General features: G+C 37.1%; 1 protein-coding gene across 2 annotated transcripts in view; it reads right to left on the reverse strand.

Annotated features, from left to right (window-relative positions):
• The window catches only part of UNC13C (unc-13 homolog C), a 564,606-nt gene extending 547,528 nt beyond the window's left edge, over window positions 1–17,078 (reverse strand). The window contains exon 1 of one of the 2 annotated variants that reach the window (XM_039254229.1): window positions 14,084–17,078. In XM_039254229.1, coding sequence (XP_039110160.1) covers window positions 14,084–17,075 — 2,992 coding nt within the window. In that variant the 5' untranslated portion in view covers window positions 17,076–17,078. The remainder of the gene's footprint in view (window positions 1–14,083) is intronic. The other variant, XM_039254228.1, reaches the window with a different exon arrangement.
• Between the last annotated feature and the right edge of the window lie 3,387 nt (window positions 17,079–20,465).

A 20,465-nucleotide genomic window follows, 5' to 3' on the forward strand; every position in this document is an offset into this window, starting at 1 on the left:
ACAAGTCTCTTTTAATAGATCTTTAATCTGTATATACTGTGTTTCATACAACAATGAACGTTTAGGTTGCCTACTAAGTTATTAGTGACAATGGATGTTTAGGTCGTATGCTGTGTTACATAGGACAACGCTGAGATAAACAGTCTTACGTATATCCAAAGCATCTTTCAGAAAAGAAAAAATGATAGAAGAAAGAATACATTTATTTAAAACTTTGGTAGATTTTGTCAAATTATCCTTAAAGGTGATTGTACCAATTTCCCTTCATTTGTGGGGCATTTTGAAGGTTTTGTTGAGACTTCTGGAACAGAGTAAATTGTAGGTATGGGGAATGAGATGAATCATTTTCTGCCTTGGTTCTATGATCTCCCTCCCGGCTTTAAACTTTTGTCTTAAGTTTATTTTGAGAGAGACAGAATATGAATGGGATATGAGCAGAGAGAGAGAGAGGGAGAATCTCAAGCAGGCTCTACACTGTCAGTGCAGAGCCTGACACGAGGCTCCAACTCAAAAACCATGAGATCATGACCTGAGCCAAAATCAAGAGTCAGACGTTTAACTAACTGAGTCATGTAGGTGCCCCACAGCTTTACATTTTTTTATGATATGTACTGTGAAGTTTCACTCAACCATGGGAAGGTTCTGAAATCAGTGTCTAAGGAGGAAAGGATGTGTAGTCAAATTACCGTTGAAAACATCTTATGGCTCACAAAGTACAGTGTGTATAGTTTGTGTCAAGAAATTTGTGCATTAACAGTATTCAAAATGATAAAACGTATATAGTAATGTGCAATGCAAATGAAGCAATTGTGCAGAAGAGAATTTCACATCATTGTATGCTTAAAGACAAATCATTTTGGCTTAAGAGGATACTGGCACCATAAAGGAATTTTCGAATGACTATGTAATTCTATTCCCATCTTGTATTAATCTAAGCGCACACAGGAAACAGAATGCCAGTGGTTCAAATAAAAAAGAAAAAGGGCAATTACAGAATGAGAATCAGGTTAAGGGAACAAATAGTGGATGGTAAGGTCCCAGAGTCTAGGTATTGTGGGAAACAGTTACTGTGCCTGGGGCCTAAGGATGAAGGAGAGAAAACAGCACACCTAGGGCTTAGTGAGAGCTGCTATGGTAGCCAACAGGGCCATGAACCAGAGAGACACAGCTACAGCCCGAGCTAAGACACCAAAGCAGGGAATGAGAAGAGATACCCTGACCTCCTTTCCCTTCTTCCATCAGACCTCCTACAAAGCTGACCAGAAGCCTGCTGGCAAAGGAGGCTGGATGCAGTAGGCACAGGTCAGCCTCCTGTGGCAGAGAGAGCAAACCAGAGAAGTCCACTCAGGAGCTCTTTGAATGAATTGGCAAGAATAATCACTGGCACTATTTAAATTTCTCTCCCAACCTCCCTCCCTCCTGCTCTTTCCATGGAGTTGAATGAATTCAATGACCCTATGATGACAATGCACTATATATAATAGGAGATTTTACTAGAGAGCTTACTCCTGTTGGATGTTTTTCCTAGCCCACAAAAATACACAGTAAAAGAACATATAGGTCACAAGTGCTCAATCAGCTTAGTGTGAGAGCTTTCATGAGGTTGAAGCTTGGAACAACTTCTTAAAGAGCTGGGTCCTACTCCCATCACTCACTGTGCTGACCCCCATCCCCCCAAAAGGCCCTGAAATGCAACATCTGGGCTTTAAGCTTTTGTTATCTGTGAAGCAAGGGGATTGGCTTAGTTCTCCAACCTGCTGGTCCTCACAAACTTAGGGAATCCTAGTGGCAATACAAATTTCCAGGTCCTTCTCCAGACTTATAAATCAGAATCCTCAGGACTGAGAGTCTGGAACCATAGAGTATAAAATTCACCCAGGTGATGATGGCATGTATTGAGCTTGGAAACAACTGTAGTCAAATTCTGCAAGACCCATTCCAGCCCCCAACACTAACAAAGTTAGAAAGGTGAACAAAACAATCACTTTTCTTATCACCTAATAGAGAAAATTAGGATTTAGATATGTCAAAATTGGAGTGCTTGGGTGGCTCAGTCGGTTGAGCATCTAACTTCAGCTCAGGTCATAATCTCATGGTTCACGGATTCAAGCCTCACACTGGGCTCGCTGCTGTCAGCGCAGAGCCCGCTTTAGATCCTCCATCCCCCTCTCTCTGCCCCTGCCGCACTTGCGTGTGCTCTATCTCTCTTTCTCTCTTCTCTCTCAAAAATAAACATTAAGAAAAAGATTTATCAAAAGTAATGATGTTTCTCTAACATCATTCATAAATGTTTTAAGATTTCCTTCTATTTCTATTTTTTGTGTTTTCAGATTCTTGTTCTAATACTGGTAAATAGTGCATCCAGTATTTTGCATTTGTATTTTCTATAAATTAAATAATGGGTTCTGAGATAATTGCATCTATGCTATTAACTGCATCTATGCTAGCATTAACAGAATAGCTATTTCAATGGCAGCATCCTTCTACTGCAATTCAGCATGTAGTTTTACAATTGACTACATGAGGAGAACCTGTTTCTGTTAAATTCCTCAGCCCAATTAGTGTGTGATCTTGGACAAAACAAACAACCACCACAACAAAACGCCACAACACTTAACCTCTAGACCCTCATTTTCCTCAGCTGCTAAATAAGTCTTGATCCCTTGACCCTGGGATCATGACCTGAACTGAAATCAAGAGTCAGACACTCGGGGCGCCTGGGTGGCAAATATCCGGACAAAGAAGTTGCCAAAGATGATGACTCTCTGATCCAAGCAATCAAGAGTATCATGGTGTCATTTATTGAGACAGGAAACCGGAAACCCAGGAGAAGAAGCAGGATTAGGAGACAGAGGAAGAAGAGAGTTCAGTGCTAGGTATGATGTGTCTGAGGCATGAGTGATATGCTATTTGATGGAAGTCCTACAACTCATTATAGTAATCCCTTTCATAGCTTTCCATGGTTACTAAGAGAAACAACAACAACAAAATCCCCAAGTGATCTGTAAGACTCAGAAAAATCTGGCCTCTGATTACTATACCAGATTTATCTCACAGCATTCTCTACCTTGCTTGATGTAGGTCAACTGCATTTAGCTTTCTTTAGGTTCCTCAAATATGTCAAGCCATTTTCTGACCTAAGACCCTGGTCCATGCTATTTCCTCTGTCTGGAATGCTCTTTTTCCTTCCTCTTAGCTTAGTTCAATATATTTAATCTTCAGATCTAGATCAAATATCATTTACTGTAGGAAATCTTCTCTAACCTCCAAACTAAAATATGTTCTTTTAACATTTTGTATTTACTTCTACAGCAGCTATAAATGGTTAAAATTATATAGTGTATTTTTTAAAGCTTAAATTCATCTCACCCACTTAACAAAGAGAAAGGCCAAATAAGAGTTATCACCACTTTATCCCAATAAGCAGCTAGTTGATTCAATATTTACTGAAGAATGAGTTCATTAGTGGGTCAATTAATGGTGGAAAGAATAAATGTATATAATGGACTAAGCTTGGAGAGCTAGCCCAAAGACACTGACTTAGGACCATCAGCACACAGATGGGAACACAAGTCAAAAAATGAAATAAATCACTCAAGAAAGAATGAAGGGAGAAGAGCACTTAGGATCTGTTACTATCTTAATGTGATTCATGGATCATCCCACATTGGGACAAACTGCAGATTGGATCAAACATATCATTAATCAAGCACTCTCAGGTGATTTTTATACATTCTAAATTCTCAGAACCATTAACTCAGCAGAGAAACACCTTGACACAACCTCAGAAGTTTGTTACAACCAGAGGCTCTAACATCCAGGAGAAGGAAGCATACATGTGTACAAGCAGCTAAGAACATGTTTTTGTGCAAAGAGTATCAGGGTGGGATACAAAAGTCCTGGATTGATACCAGTCCCATCATAACTACCAGTAATTATCTTGAGGTGAGAGACTTGGGGAGGTTGGCTATAGTTATCTCATTGATGTTTTATAAGGATTAAACGTATGTGATAGTTAACTTTTTAAAATGTTAAAGTTGCGTTTTGTACTCAGAATGCAATGCAAGTTGGAATAATGACCAACTTGGGCATTTCCTATTGGTTTCCTTCAGACAGTAAAATACACTATGTCAAGCATTCAGTGAATCCACACTTTCTGTGTGTGTGGCTGCCCATGAGAGTATGTATGTTTTTAACTATAATCACTAAAGAACAGAAATAGAAAACTAAAACCATCAGCTTTCCACAAGACATCACTGAGCATCAGAAAAGGCATTAAGGAGAAGCTTAACCTACATCTCTGAGAAATATGATCATATTCAATCTGTCATTTCTTATCGCCACTATTACATGCAGACAACAATTTCTTTTATCACAGTTATACAGAAATGACACCTGGATAATCATGTTGCCTCTAATAATATTATGTAAAATGGGAGGATGGTCTGATAGCTTGAGCGCTTGCCTATGATTTGAGAGAATAGTTTCTAATTATAGGTCTGCTGGCAAATCAGTGCTGTCAGCTAAATCAACATTTTACCTCCTTGGGTCTTTATCTTATAAAGTTGAATACCAATATTTAATTTCCGATGTCCTCAATGAGGCTGTAGCAGGTAAGCACATAGAATCTAGAAGAGAAACACCTAATTCTAAATCTTGGTTCTGCCACTTTTTAAATTTGTGTCTCCCCTTAATTAAGTTCCCTATCTCTGCTTCTCATTTGTAAAATAGAGATAACAGTACTCATCTAATAGGGTTATTTTGAGGATTATATAAATATAGTATAAAGTGTTTAGAATAGTGTCTGGCACCCAACAAAAGACTCAATGAATGTTACACATTTTTGAGCTACGCACCTTATAGAGTTGTTAAGAAAAGTAATATAAATGTGTGCTTCTGTGTGTCAAAATAAGTGCTATCCTTTTAAAAAGTGGTACCATTGTTGAACTGGGAAAAAAGTGAGGGATAAATTGAGGACAATGAGGATTATTGGAAGGGGTAGGGAGAGATACATTTATTCTAAATAAAAATAAAATCACATTTCTCAATATATTTTTAGGGCCCTTTGGGATTGCCAAAAGACTGGTATCACAGTTATTTCAATCTGCTGAATGGTAGTCACTTTATCCTCTGAAGATTTCTTTTATTTGGGGGATTAGCTGAGAGCCAGCATGAACCAAGTTTGATGAATGAAGTACTTGACAAGATTCTATAACATACTTTCCTTTAAAAAGAAGGATGGGGAGAGCCTGGGTGGCTCAGTTGGTTAAGCATCTGACTCGTGGTTTCAGCTCAGATCACGATCTCATGGTTTGTGAGTTCGAGCTCCCCATCAGGCTACAAATTGACAGTGCGGGACTTGCTTGGAATTCTCCCTTTAGCCCTCTCGCACTGACCTTCCCCCTGCTCTCTGTCTCAAAATAAATAAATAAACTTTACAAAATAAAATAAATAAATAAATAAATAAATAATGAAAAGAAGGGAAAGCAGCAGCATACTTACAAATTGAAATAAAACATACTAAAGAAGTTCATTAATGCATTCAGTCTATCTGGTCTTATGGTCTATGGAGGCAACCCAAGCTAATATCTTAAACACGAGGAATAGTTCTATTTGGGGTCAGGGTGTCCCAGCAACTAGGGCCTCAGGATCAAATCATTGTGCCCGCAAATCGGATTCAGTCTCTGGGTGCTAGCGGAACAATCTGGCTTTTTTATCTGATTTAGAGACTCATTCCTGACTTCGGACCCTAGTTCAGATGATAGGTCACCTCCTGATAATTGTTCTAGTGTATCAATGCCTCTGGGACTTGCTTTTCTCTTAAGAGCTCCGATTCTGGGATGTTAAGAAACGTCCCATCCCTAGATTTTAACCAAGTATCCAAGGCCCTATCGGCAAAAATGACTTCCTGCCCAGCTCAGTCCTCAATGGTCTTTGCTCCCAGCTGTTCTCTACCCACTCAACTGACACCCAGAGATAGAATTCCAGATGTTCTCTACCCACTCAACTGACACCCAGAGATAGAATCCCAGGTGGTTTAATAGTTACCCATAGTCCAAAATATTATTTCCAGCTGGAATATTTTCTCTGCTACATTGGACTTTCTCCCTTCACTTGTTCTTGAGCTTTATCTCAGATCCTGAATTACCCCCTTGGGTACAACTATTCCAGATCCTAGCATCTCCCATTTTAATATCATCAATAACAACCGATCAGGCTATTCTTTACTGTGGCTTACATCAGAGTTCAGAGTTTTATTCCATGAAGAAAATTCTCAAGTGAGTCATAACTTCTATACAGTCTCTCTCTTTTTGAACTCACAGGAATAACATGAACAATGACATTAGCAGAACCAAAAAAACAAAAAACAAAAAACAAAAAAAAAATTATCTGAGAATTTGACGTAACACTCTTGAATCCCTGGAATTTGGGAATTTGCACTACAGTCTTTGAAGCAATACTCCCAGTACAATCTCAAAAGTACCACGTTTCATTGGCAGTTAATATTTTCTTGAAAAATGTATTCCATTTTTAGCTCTTCTACAAAGTACTCCAGGTATGTAGTTTGTGAGCCATTAATAATTACAAATAAACAAAATATTTGAACTCTACACTTTTCTTGTCAAGATGGCTTTTGGATATCTTTGTGAATTTCTTCTCTACCTTCTATAGAATGGTTTAATCCCTCAAAAGCTACTGTTAATCACATTTCTTTACCCTTAATAAATTCTTTTAATGTGACAAGTGTTTAATGTGACAACCCTTCCAGATTATCTAAACTTCCCAAAAAGATGACGTATCTCTTGGCCAAATCATTAATACTCATTTTTTGTTAACAGAGATCACTACTACAGCAGCTAACACAAAACTGACTGACCATGAAGCACATGAGCCATGCCCTTTCATGGTAAGACTTGCCCACAACTGCAATAGGTTGTCGCAGAAATAGCATCAGTGTCTGGATTCTGTCAGATGGACATGAGATTACATCAATACTCTTATGATAACTGTATAACCCAGACTTGTTTTTGCTTCTCTGAGGCTTAGTCATCTCATTTTAAAGTGCAGAGATTAAAAATAATAATAATAATAATAATAAAATTAAGTGCAGAGATTATATATATAAAATCTCTGTGAATATATAAAAAATCATCCCAAGTTACAATCAGAATTCAACATGTCCTTAAAATATCTAGAACTGAATCTGATGGGAAAGTATTAAATATGTATTGGCTTCTTACTCTTTCTCTTAGTTCTACCTCATACCACAGTATACTTTAAAAACTTGGCTTCACTTTATAAAAGCCAAAAAAAAACAAAACAAAAAAACAAAAATAAAAAACCAAAAACTAAACAAAAAAGAAAAGAAGGAAAAGAAAACCAAAATAAAAGGAAATCTTTGGCTCCCCTGTGAACTAATCTCCTCATATACACCACCATTACTTGTCTCCCTTCTCACAGGCAACTCCCTGTGACTTCCAGTCCTGTATCCTAGAAGGATACAGAAGAATTATCCCCTGTGCATTTGCACTTTATGTCTAGCAAGAAGTAGAGGTGCCAGCTGTTTCTGCGGCCCCTGGGAGACCTTGGCCACTTCACTCTTCATAGGTATTCTTCCTAGATCTTAGTCTGTTTCAAAAATCAATACAATTATTTTGTATTATAGGTAATTCTAGTTTATTAAAAATCAAACCATACTAACCAAAAGTTTATTACTATGCATTGCATTTTAATGGAACATTTATAAATGGATTGCCTTCTACTACGACCAGTACTGCTATGCTTACTTTGAGGAAAGATCTACCACTCCAACTCTTATGACTATGACTACTACTGAAACAAAGAAGCCTTAAATATGCAAAAACAGATAAAATGTGGGATTTGTAGGATGATGGGTGATTTATTTGTAGACAAAATATTTACTGAATGGTTTCTATGGCAAAATCTTCTAGAATATTTGAAATAGCTAATTTCTAAAGTTTTCAGTTTACATACACCTTTCAAGGAATACATCTCTTGCTTTCCTATGCTTTAATGAGTACATATTACCAAAATCTTTCCATAAATGTAATAACCTATTGCTCTGGAAAACTATGAAAGAACTCTGTATTTGCTTTGAAATTAATTATCCCTGTGTTTTCTTAGACTGATTCTATCTCTTCTAATTTAAAAAGAATAATAGAGAAAACAACTCTATGTGGGCAGGTGAAATACTGGCTACACAGAACTCTTTAAATGTGTTCCAATCATCACCTACATCAGAAGCACTTAGGGAGCATATTAAAAAAGCAGACCCCATCCTTCCTGGTCTAGAATCTAAAGTTTGACGAGTACCTCTTGACAGATTTGGGCCAGAAAAGCCTCAAAACTTAGTTGAAATATTTATCCTTCTTAAACACTAATTCCAGAATTTAAGTCAATTCTGGAGACTTAATCTTGGAGATGTATACACTACATCATCATAGAAAGAATAACTAGCCTTCTCACATGTATGATTGACCTAAAGGGGGGAAAAGTCATGTTTTCATTGTTGCCTATTTCAATCATGCCTATTTTGTTATGTTGAAATATATATAATTATAAAAGGTCTTTTTGATTGAAAGAAAAAAAACCCTGAAGTATATTTGTATTCTATGCGTTCTCCACCATATGTAGAACTAGATAGCCCAGCAACAAAGGGAGTAGGCTAGGATAGATTTCTCTAGTTAACAATTGAGCATGTACTCTATGCCATTGACCTAGGCTCTAGCATTACAATAGTAACAGAAAGAAAAATTCACTCATTGACTCTACAATGCTAGTCTAGAGATCTAGAATAATCAAAAAATTATATACTTTAATATAAAGTTACAATTATGGTAAGTATTATGGGTTGACCTAGAATTCATGAGTTCCTAACTCTCCAAAGCTGGAGTAAATCCACTGACCAAGTAATTTCACATCTAGGAATTTATGTTACCTAATTTGCTCAAAAACAGCTAATACGTCTGCCTTGTTTGTGAGTTTATAGGAAAATTAACTCAATGGTTCCATGGTAGGGGACTGAGTCAATAAATCATGCAATAACTGTAGTGGAAATCTTTGTGTCACTAAATATGATGTAGCAGGTAATAATGTCATAAGATCTTTCAAATATATATTACATGAAAATGCAAGGTGCAGAACAAAGTGAGTATATGACATGTAATATCATTTATGTTAAATTTAAAAATAAAAGAGGTGTATGTATGTTTACAGAGTGTCAGAAACAAATTCTCTTTCTCTGAAGAATAGAAGGAGATACTAATTTACTTTTAACTTGTGAATTTTCTGGATTTTCTTTTATTATGTTGTGTGTGTGTGTGTGTGTGTGTGTGTGTGTGTGTGTTTTATTTACAAGTGCACATACAATTCATCAATAACACATACAATTTTGAGTAAATACCCATGGTCCCCAATACAGAACCACAAAATCATAACACTTATGACACAATCCTAAAACTTTGTAATTGTACAACAACACTTGTTGGGAACAACAAGTACTACAAAAGCTCCCCAGATGATTCTACCAGCCACATTGGGAACCACTGGTTTAATGTAATCAAGTCTCAATCTTAGGAAAATATTTTACATTCAATTGCATTTCTTTGTGGAAGCCAAAATGTTTCCTTAAATTTCTATAACTATTAGAAAACAAAATACACACCATGGTAAAAACATCATTAATTATGCTAATCATAGATGTCACAGTCTCTTTCAGAATCTAGACACAGCCTGGGAATGGCATTTCAAAACAAAATGAGATTTTTGTTCTGCTAAAAAAATTTACTTCAAACTGACGTTAGACTCTAATTCCACATCAAGTATACTCAGACTTCAAATAAATCATCCTTCAAGCTGCTGTTGTACAGTATTTATTGAGCTCTACAAGCCTTGATTTATATGATGTACCAAGGACTTGAAGCAGAAAGACTAAGAATGAACTATTTTATATCAAAACATCAGTGCCTTTCATATTATTACTGGTTTTTAAAGAAAATCCTCTAGTTGTAATAAAACTGTGGCTAATGCTGCCCTTCCTTTTTCATCATGTTTTTCTACTTTAAAACATGAATACATAATCTCAAAAGTGAGTTAGTATATGGCCACTCTAAACAGTCAAAGTAACAATCTATTTAACTCTGGACCCTCCTCTTACTGTATGTATGACATTGAGTAAGTTATGCAAGTTTAACATCTCAGTTTCCTTACCTGTAAAATGGAGTAACAACGGAATCAAATTCATAGTGGTATTGTTAGAAGTAAAAACAAACAAACAAACAAACAGATAAACTGCCTGGAAAGTATCTGGTATATTAGTAGCACTCAATAATAAGCGTTTACTAATTCAAAAAGATATATGCACTCCTATGCTACTGCAGCATTGTTTATACTAGTCAAGTTATCAAAATAATCCAACTCATGAGTGGATAGGGAAGATATGGGTATACGAGGGGGGTGGGGGCACATTTTCACACACATACACACACAGCAATACTACACAGCCATAGTAAGGATGAGTTCTTTCCATTTGTGACAACATGGATGGACGTAGAGGGTATTATGCTAAATGAAGTAAGTCAGGCTAAGAAACATAAATACCATATGATCCCACTCAAGTGGAATCTAAAAATAAATAAACAAACAAGTGAATAAACTAAAAGCAGAATCAGACCTATGAATACAGAGAACAAACTGATGGTTGCCAGAAGGAGGGAGTTGGGAGAAATAGACAAATTGGGTGAAGGGGAGTGGGAGATACTAGCTTCCAGTTATGGAATGAATAAGTCATGGGAATAAAAGGTACAGCATAGGGAATATAGTCAGTGGTACCATAATAGTATTGTATGGTGACAGATGGACATTTGTGGTGAGCATAGTATAATGTATAAACTTGTCAAATTATTATGTTGAACACCTGAAACTAACTTTGTGTGTCAACTATACCAAATTAAAAAAATTTTTAAGAACTTTAAAAAACTTTAAATAGTAATAAAAAGCTTTCATTTCTAACCATACTTATGAAGTCCCAAAACACAGAGTCACAGTCTTATGGGCCTCACTTTGGATTTGACTTTGAAACTTGTTGTGTTCTTTATTTAGTCTACTGTTAGTATACCCTTTCCCTTGATTCAGGCATTCATGCAACACACATTAACTAAGTGCCTACTCCATATAAAGCACTGGTCTAGGCACAGTGCAAATGAAAGAATGAGAACGACAAACCTCTCACCTTTAGAAAACAGTTTAGAAGAGAAAATGAGAATCTGTCATTATCATTATGTAAGGTGGCAGCTAGTGCCATAAAAGGCAGGTATCTGGGAATTCAGAGGAGATAATATTAATTCAAGGTGATGGGTGGTGCAGGGCTGGAGGCGGGGGATCAGAAAGTCACTAACATGGTGTGGGGTTTAGGCCAGCTACACAAAAGGCATCACTCAGCAAGGTTCAGCAACAAGGGAAGAATATGACCTCATGGAGTTTCTGGCTACACACACTACAAAATCCCTTTCCCACTGGCACACTATTCAAGGTGTAAGTTCTCAAAAACACTACAACCAAATAAATATCCTTGCATATAAACATCTGGGTCTTTAAAATTCTCCTTTACCAGGACCCTGAAGACAGAAGTCGAAATAATTTAAATTTATGAACTTCTAATTCCATAAAGGTCTATCAGGGAAACAGCATCTTATAGAGTTTTATAGCAAGAGCTCTACAGTCTAATCTTGCCAGATTAGTAATGGAGAAAAAACAGCTCTGCTACCTAATGATGACTAGGTAGTCATGGAGAGAAAAAATCTATTGGCATCTGCCCAAAGCCCAGTAAGCAGATGGCCATGGGCACAAAATCCATCATGACAATTGGCACCTTACTGGAATGCTCTGAGCAGTGAAGGGGACTGAAAAATGCCCTTCTTTGGCTGTCCTTCCTCCCGAGGCATATTGGTGGCACAGGAGGGAGACAACTGCCTGACTGCTGCCAAAGGAAGAAAAGATGGCCTTTAAAATCTAGGCTACTGCAGCCTCCTGGGTAGTCAATCTGGTGCCTTTCAAGCAACCGGAGAGCATCTTAAAGATGTGTGTCTGATTTCCTCTAGGATCAATGATACCCAACAGATTCCATCTAAAGCTACCTCAAGGATAAAAAGCCCAGCTCCAAGATGGTGGAGGGGTCTAGGTCCTCTGTAGCCAGACCCACGACGTCAGGTATATGGCACAACATTGTTTTACCTATTTTCAGATTATTAAATGGGTGATGTGCAGTTAACTAAGTGTATTTCTGTTCTCTAAGGATAAGAACCACTGGACCATTAAGGTCATTAACTACTTGACGGGTCAATATTCCTATCTACTTTGTAGAAGTTTGCTAATTTTTCAGTTAATGAAGATCAACTTTTTTTTTCTGGAATTTATAGTTTTGTAATTTTTATAATACTGCCTAACATTTCAGATACTTTAACTGCCTGGCTTTAAAACATCTATTAAATCACAATAGACACATACTTATGCACACTGGTTAGTCTTAAAAAGCCCTTAAGTAGACTTCCCTGAATCCACAACAAATAAAATACAATGGCAAACTACTGGCCTTTATTCCAAGAAACCATTAACTGAGTTTTAGTAATAAAGATATCTAACTATTAAACATCACTCTTAAATAAGATAGTTATTATTCCAATATGAATTATTATTAGCATAAAATTTTGACTACTCTGCACATCCACATTGGTTTTAAATATAGTTTAGAACTGCCTCCTGAAAGCAACAACAACCAAGTCAGAGCCAATTCACCCAGGATCCCTTTAACTTAAGGTGTTCTTTATTTATTAAGTGTTCTTTAAATAAATTACATAGGGGGTGCTGTTTTATATAGACAGATTTTTTTTTTAGAACAGATAATCCTGATTGTTATTTCAATTGCCTTAGAGGCTGAAACAGTTTAACAATAAAGGTATCTGATTATTCAATAATCCACCCATATCAACAAGAAAAAAATGACCAGTTTTGAGGAATGTCTAATCACAATTTGGTTCAAGACCAAGATGCCATAATCAGCTACTGGTTGAGGAAACAGTTATATTATTTCATAATGGCAGGGACCAGTTGCTCATCTTAGTATATACTTTTATGAAATGTTATATAAACACTTTAAAGATTGCAATGCCATAAACAAGGAAAAGTTTAACAATATATAATTCATCACAACTGAGATAATATCAAACTATCTCGAAGATATAAAGTGATAAGCATGCAAATAAATGGTAAGGGACAGAGGTAAGTGCAGGTGAAGTTTGGTGGAAAATAAAAAGTCAAAAAAACAATTTTATTTATAAGTGGCTAATTTCCAAAAGTGGTTGAACCAAAATTGTTCCCTCAGAAAATCAAGTAAAATTCTTAAATAAGGTACTCTTTTCAATACCATAAGGGGGAAGAGACTTCCATTCCACTCTTTAGGAGGGAACTTGACTCATTACTGACTCCTCCTCAAAGAGGAGCCAATGCTCCAGCCAATGCTTCAGTAAGCAGTGATGGAAGCAGTGGTCCTCCATGGGACTGGCTAAGGTTGGCTGTGGAGATCCATCTCTCCCTACTGGCAGGCTTCAAAGTATAGATTTGATGGGAAAGGGAATGGTAAATCTGGGTTCTATTGTTCCTAATTCTTTAAGATTATACCATTCTCCTCATCCTTGTAAACCAAATAGAACCAAAGAGTAATTTTGGGTTGCTTTTTGATTTCACTCCCCCCACCCCCTTTTTTTTGATGACTGATGCCACAAAGTTAGTTAATATGAAATGGGGTTTGTTACCAATGCTAGCGGAGAAATTTTGATCCATATACTATAGGGCTCATTTTAGTATGACCTATTTGAAAACACTCTGATTTTAAATCATCAAGTCCAACTTGCTGGGGGAGCAGAGTAAAATAATACCCTTCTAGAATAAACATGCATATTTCTTGCAGATACATTCTCCCAAGAGTAAACACAGAACATGCTCTAAAGAAGAACCACCCTATGTTAAAATAAAACTAGCTCAAAATGTAGCATGTAAACATGAGTACCTCCAGCCAGAATCTTCTCTTCCAATTCTGCCATTTGTTTCTTATAGGCTTTTAAAGCTGCTTCTTTGAAAGAAGGTCGAATTCTCTTTGGCTTTATGATCTCCACTGGCTGTTCAGGGATATTTTGGTTTTCATCTTCTTTTATTTCCATTTCAGCTAATGTTTCATTTAATGGCTCCAGTCCCCCTTCACTAACCACATCATCTGTCTGCCCATCATAACCCTCATCTTGTGGGGTTTCATAAGGTGTTTCATATGAAGGATGATCATATACCTGCATTTGTTCATCTGTTTCAGTCATACTAGTCCTGTTTTCTAGCTTCGCAAGGACTTGTTCCATCACTTCAACATAATCTGTCTCATTATCAGCCACTGGTTCATTATAGTCCTCCTCATCCTCTGCTTTATAGTAAAAGGGCTCTGTGTAGACATCAGAATCAAGGGTGGTACTTGATTCATTTGCAGTTGATTGGGATAATGTCCTAAATCTTCCCATTAAGGAAGAGCCACTATCTTCATAACCGCTGAGACTCTGTGTGCTTTTGTTCCATACCACTTCCAGGGCTGATTTAGCCCTCTGTAATGTAGATCCAAATTTTGGGAAACTGAAAGCCTTATCAGAAAGGTCAATACTTAATCGGCTATGCCAAGATTTGGGTGGGGCATCCTCTGAATCATCACTTTGCAATTCACTTTGACTTCGATACATCATGGACAATTGGTTTTGATTTTGGTACAGATCATTTGAATTTGCTTCCTGATAAGAATCATATTGGGCAACCCATTGGCCTTGTGGTTCATTATCCAAACCAGGGCATGGAGATGAATTGTCATCTTGGGTTAAATCATAGCTCTCAGAGTCATCCTGAAGGTCACTGTGGCACTTTCCCAAGTCTTCCAGGTCTTTACTGTAAACATCTAGCTGTTGATCAGATAGACTGTTTGTGTCATAGTCAAAAGCTTCCTGTGTGGATGAATCTAAACCTAAATCAGCACCTTGCTCTACTTGATTCCATTCCTTCCATGGAGAAAGATCCTCATGTAAAGAGAGCTGAGAATCATCGTAATGACTTTGGTCCCCAGATGCACATACCATGCCATTACTCATTCCACTATCCACAGTTTCTGTGTTCGCAATTTCACTCTGCCCTTGGACACCCTGAACAGCCCCTTTCAAGTGTTGATTCTGAGGACTGTCATACAAGGTGGCTGTGCCCTCCTGCTTCCTCTGCCAAAGTTCTCGGTCTGAAGATGACAGGAGGGAGCTTCCATTAGTTCTAGTGAAAAACTGATTTTCTGAAAAATCCTCTGAGTAAGATTGACACAATTTGGAAAAATCTGATTCAGAACGACTAAGTTTACCAGTGAAAAAATCACTCTGTGAATGCCAGAGGGGTGAAACATCTGCATAATGGGCTGTAGTTTGTTTTTCCAAATTATCTGATTCTGGCAATTGTGAGGAAATTTTATCATAATCAGATTTATTTGAAATTCTGCTGCTACTAGCAGTTTTATTTTTGGCTCTTGCATTGTGTGATTTTGAACTTGACTTGGAAGTACTTCCTTTTGTTGCAAACTCTGACTTGGAAAGCACAGCGTAACTATTTCTATTGAGGTCAGATTCCAGTTCTCCATCACTGTCATCTGGTGACTGCCAATTGTTCTTCTTGCTTTTGGGCTCTGGAGTAGATAGCTTTATATCCATGCTTTCATATGTCTGGGAGGATGGTAACCCTCTCTCTTTTCTTTCTCTTATGTCATGAGTAAGAATATCTGTTGAGATTCCAATGCCTGTTCCTTTGAGTTTGTATGATTTTTTTAAGACAGAATCCCTTTGCTGAGGGGTTTCAAAGTATACCAGTATGGGTCGAGGCTTTGCATTTGGGCAGTCCCTCTGGTGTCCTATCCTTTGAGCAAATTCAATTTTAATTGCATTTGGTGCATCTGAAAAACCCATTTTATCTATTAGAATTTGGTATACCACACCTTCAATGTATTCAAATCTTTCTTCAGGCACATTTAGAAACCTCAGGCTTGCCTTACTACCCATATGACCTAAATGTTTAATATAATCATGGATGTCTCTAGTTTCCCTCCGAGACTGGACAAACCCTGTACGTAGCTGCTCAATTTCACTTTGTACAACCTCCACACTGCTGGAGATCTCATCGATGGAATGTTTGAGAGCATTGACATGCCCTCGTAGTTCAGAGAGTTCTGTTTCGATCTGACTTATTCCCTGAAGTTCTTTAAAGATCATTTCCATGACATCATGTGTTTGGCTAATGCAGCCAGAGGAACTGAATCCTGGCTCAAGGGCATTTGACTTTGGGTTTCGTGCAGTTCTGTCCAAAGATTTACTTCTTATTCCCCAGGTTTTCTTCATTGTGCTCAACTCTGAATCTGATGAGACACACTCCTGACTCTTTTTCCATTTTCTCAGTTTGCGTAAAGCTCCTAGTTTTAAGCTATGTAAAGTGCGTTCTCCATCCGAGCTGCCCTCAGAGGGGGCCAGGCTGCTTGAACTCTTTCTATTGCGTCTAACTGGCATTGTGTGTGTTGACTGTGCCTGGTTTTCTGTACTACTCCTTAGTTCGTTAAGTGATTCTGAATAGGAACTCTCAATTGAAGATAATTCTTGAAGCAAATCCTCATTATCACTGTTGGTTACATTAATATTCTTTTGTAGGCCATTGGCAATAGCTACCCGGTAACTGAATGTTGGGGAGAGGGAAAATTCTTTATTAGCCTCGTCTTCTTCAATGGATAAGTTGCGAGTAGATGAACACTTTGCAATCTTCTTTACAGTGCTTTTTAAGGTATTAGAAAATTTGGGGGTTTTGGTCTGGCGAGCAGTAGGAAAGTCTTGATCCTTTCTCTGCTGATGATTCTCCTTTTTTTTGGTTGTATTTCCCAATTTCTTTGTAAACATTCCTTTGCAAAGCTTATGTATGTAAGGTAAAATCAGGCTCTTGAAAAGATTAGCCACCATGGGGAGCAATTAGTGAAAGTTTTTCTGCCCCAAAGAAGTAAACAAGGTATCAGGATGAAAATCTGTAAATCCAAGGCAAGCATCTCTGTTCAGACGTTCTGTGAATTACTGAAACTAGCAAGAAGGGCAGCCATGGCTCTGTTGCAGTGTCAATGTCCTGTGAAAACCAGAGGCAAAGCTCCATTTATGAAAAACATTCTCTCCTGGCGAAGGGTTTTCATGAATCTCTCTCATTTCCACATAACTTCATATAGTGTCTAAAAGAAAGGAATGTTAAAATGAATATCAGAATTCAATTCTAGATTTATCCCATTTCTAGCATTTTTCACAAGTATTCAAGATACACAGTGTATGAAAAATTGTTGGGTGGGGGTAGAGGAATATCTGAATTTCAGTACAGAGTTACTTTTAAAATAACTATGAAACAAATCAGTACCAATAACTACATTTAAGTTATATTTTTCTTCCTAAATCATTTATGGGTGGATACAACTAAAGCAGTAATATAAGGTAATAATGGCTATTTAGAAAAGGCTGTTAAGATAATTGGTAAATTTAAAAAGCTATATTAATGACATGATATTATCATTTCCACTTTATTTCCATTTCTAAAATTGTATTTATTTACACAAACCTAAGCATTTTTTAAAAAAAATTATGTAATTTAAAAAAATTTACATCCAGTTTAGATAGCACATAGTGTAACAATGATTTCAGGAGCAGATTCCTTAATGTCCCTTACCCATTTAGCCCATCCCCCACTCCCATAATCCCTCCAGCAATCCTCTGTTTGTTCTCCATATTTAAGAGTCTCTTATGCTTTTGTCCTCCTCCCTGTTTTTATATTAGTTTTGCTTCCTTTCCCTTATGTTTATCTGTTTTGTAATTTAAAATCCTCATATGAGTGAAGTCATATGATATTTGTCTTTCTCTGATTCACTAATTTCACTTAGCACAATAACCTCTAGTTCCATTCAAATCTAAGCATTTAAATTTAAATTTTCCTCCTATCCTAGATATTTAAAATTACTCATCAAATTCATTATTCACATATGTAAGACCTTTTCTTATTCAAATAACATTTTACTTTTCTAGATATTCAATGACTAGGAATTTCTTAATAAAGTCATCCAAGTGGACCTTGAGGGTGTTATGCTGAGCGAAATAAGTCAGGCAGAGAAGGACAAATATCATATGTTTGCATGTATAGGAGGATTAGGAGGAACTTGATGGAGGAACAAGGGGGAGAAGAAGGGGGGAAATGGTGGGGGAAAGGGAGAGAGGCAAACCATGAGAGACTCTTGAATGCTGACAAAAACTGAGGACTGATGGATGTGGGGGGGAGGAGGGATGGGCATGGAGGAGGGCACTTGTGGGGATGAGCACTGAGTGTTATGTGGAAACTAATTTGACAATAAACTATTTGTAAAAATAAAAAAAATAAAAAAATAAAGTCATCCAAGTGAGAAATATTTCATATAATGAAATAAATACCAAGAGAGAACATATTTGAAAATGCAGATAATATATCCAAGTTTTGAGAGAACGTGACTTCAAAGGGATGAGCCATCCCAATCAAATCGCATAGCCTTGTGGCAAATGGTGGGGAAACCATCCCCAGGGTGAAACTCTAACTGGAGACAAAGTACCAAATTACAAAAGGAAATTGTGTCACAAATAAAATGTGCTTACTGATAATCAAAAATTGGACAGATATAATTCATCCCCTGACCTGATATTTTATAATGCAAATGACAACACCAGTAACCAATCTTTATGATGGTTGGTTTTGTTAATTACATGAAGTAAAAGAACAAAAGAGAGAAAAAAGTTTACATTAATTTTTCTGGTTCACTAGCACCACACCTTGTATGTGGTAGGTATTCAAATAAAATTTTGTGGAATTGAGCTTAACTATTTTATATCAGAAAGATACCACAGAATAATGCTAACAGCCAAAAGCCTTTACTAATATTGAACTACATATTTGAGTGGATAAATAATCTACGTAATTCTTTAAAGAATACATCATAAATTGCATATTGTTTTAGGAGCTGGCTGACTCTATCAGCTCCCTTTCCTTAGAAATCTTCCATTTTTACTTTACTCACATTCTGCAGGGACTTGGAGGAAAACATGCTCTGGCCAGGAGCCAAGTTTCATAAGAAGCAGGACAATGCAAATGAGAATGGGAAGCATAAAGATGGAGGAGAGACAGATTCTAAAGAAGTCATTGTCTTCTGGGTTTCATAACCTGTTAAGAGTCTAATTCCTCTTGTCTGAAACACTTTGGTATTCATTCATAATTATAAGCATAATGTCAAGAAACTGGCTACTGCAATTAATTTAAAAAATACTTCTGTTTTTAAATTTTTTTTTAAATATCTTTATTTTATTTTGAGAGACAGAGAGCGAGCGGGGGAGGGGCAGAGACAGAGGGAGACAGAATCTGAAGCAGCCTCCAGACTTTGAGATGTCAGCACAGAGCCCAATGTGGGGCTCAAACCTATGGACTTTGAGATCATGACCTGAACTGAAATCAGAAGCTTAACCAAGGGAGCCACCCACGCGCCCCCAACCTTTCCTTCTGGAGAGAGACATCATCGGAAAGTGGCAGTAGGGTGGGTAAATTATTTTAAAACTACCTTTCATAGAATAAAATGCTCTACTAATCATTCATCTCATGATCTTGATTCTATCAAACCTCAACAAAATGCTTACTTTTTGTTTAAATGAGACCAACAATTTTGTCAATGCTTCTGACATTTCATGAAATTGTTATACATTTCCTCACCTGCATTATTTGTCTAGAACTATTGTTCTAGGCAATAATTGTTGGGAAAATATTGAGCAGGAAAATTCAACCTGAATTGAAGTCATGCCTTAAAATACATGAACCCAAAGGCATGAGTTCACTATCATACCTACAAATTCACTTGCTCTATATTCCAACCACATCGAGTGACTTGGTATTCACTAAGGGCTCTCCGCCCTTTCACATCTTGGTAACTTTTCTATTCTCTACATAGAATATCACTTGTATCTTGCCCACCTGTCTGTAAAAGTTGTATTTAAAGTCCAGAATCATTTGTCCTGTGAAGACCTCACCAGTATCCCAAACTGAGCTTTTCACTCTCTTTGCCACACACCCACAACCCAGTTCATAGACAATTAGAACTCTTCTTACAGTCTTCTTTCTTTCTCCATTCACTGTGCCTTCTTTAAGGGTAAACACTATAACTTGTCAAGTTTTAAACATTCTGTACTCAGCATGCATGATAAGCACTCAATAAATGCTTACTGAAGAACTGGCCTAGGGGTGCCTGGGTGGCTCAGTCGTTTAAGCCTCTGACTTTGGCTCAGGTCATATCTCATGGTTCATGAGTTTTT

Source organism: Hyaena hyaena, unplaced genomic scaffold (genome assembly GCF_003009895.1).
Source record: "Hyaena hyaena isolate Hyena2069 unplaced genomic scaffold, ASM300989v1 scaffold_479, whole genome shotgun sequence".
Lineage (NCBI taxonomy): Eukaryota > Metazoa > Chordata > Mammalia > Carnivora > Hyaenidae > Hyaena > Hyaena hyaena.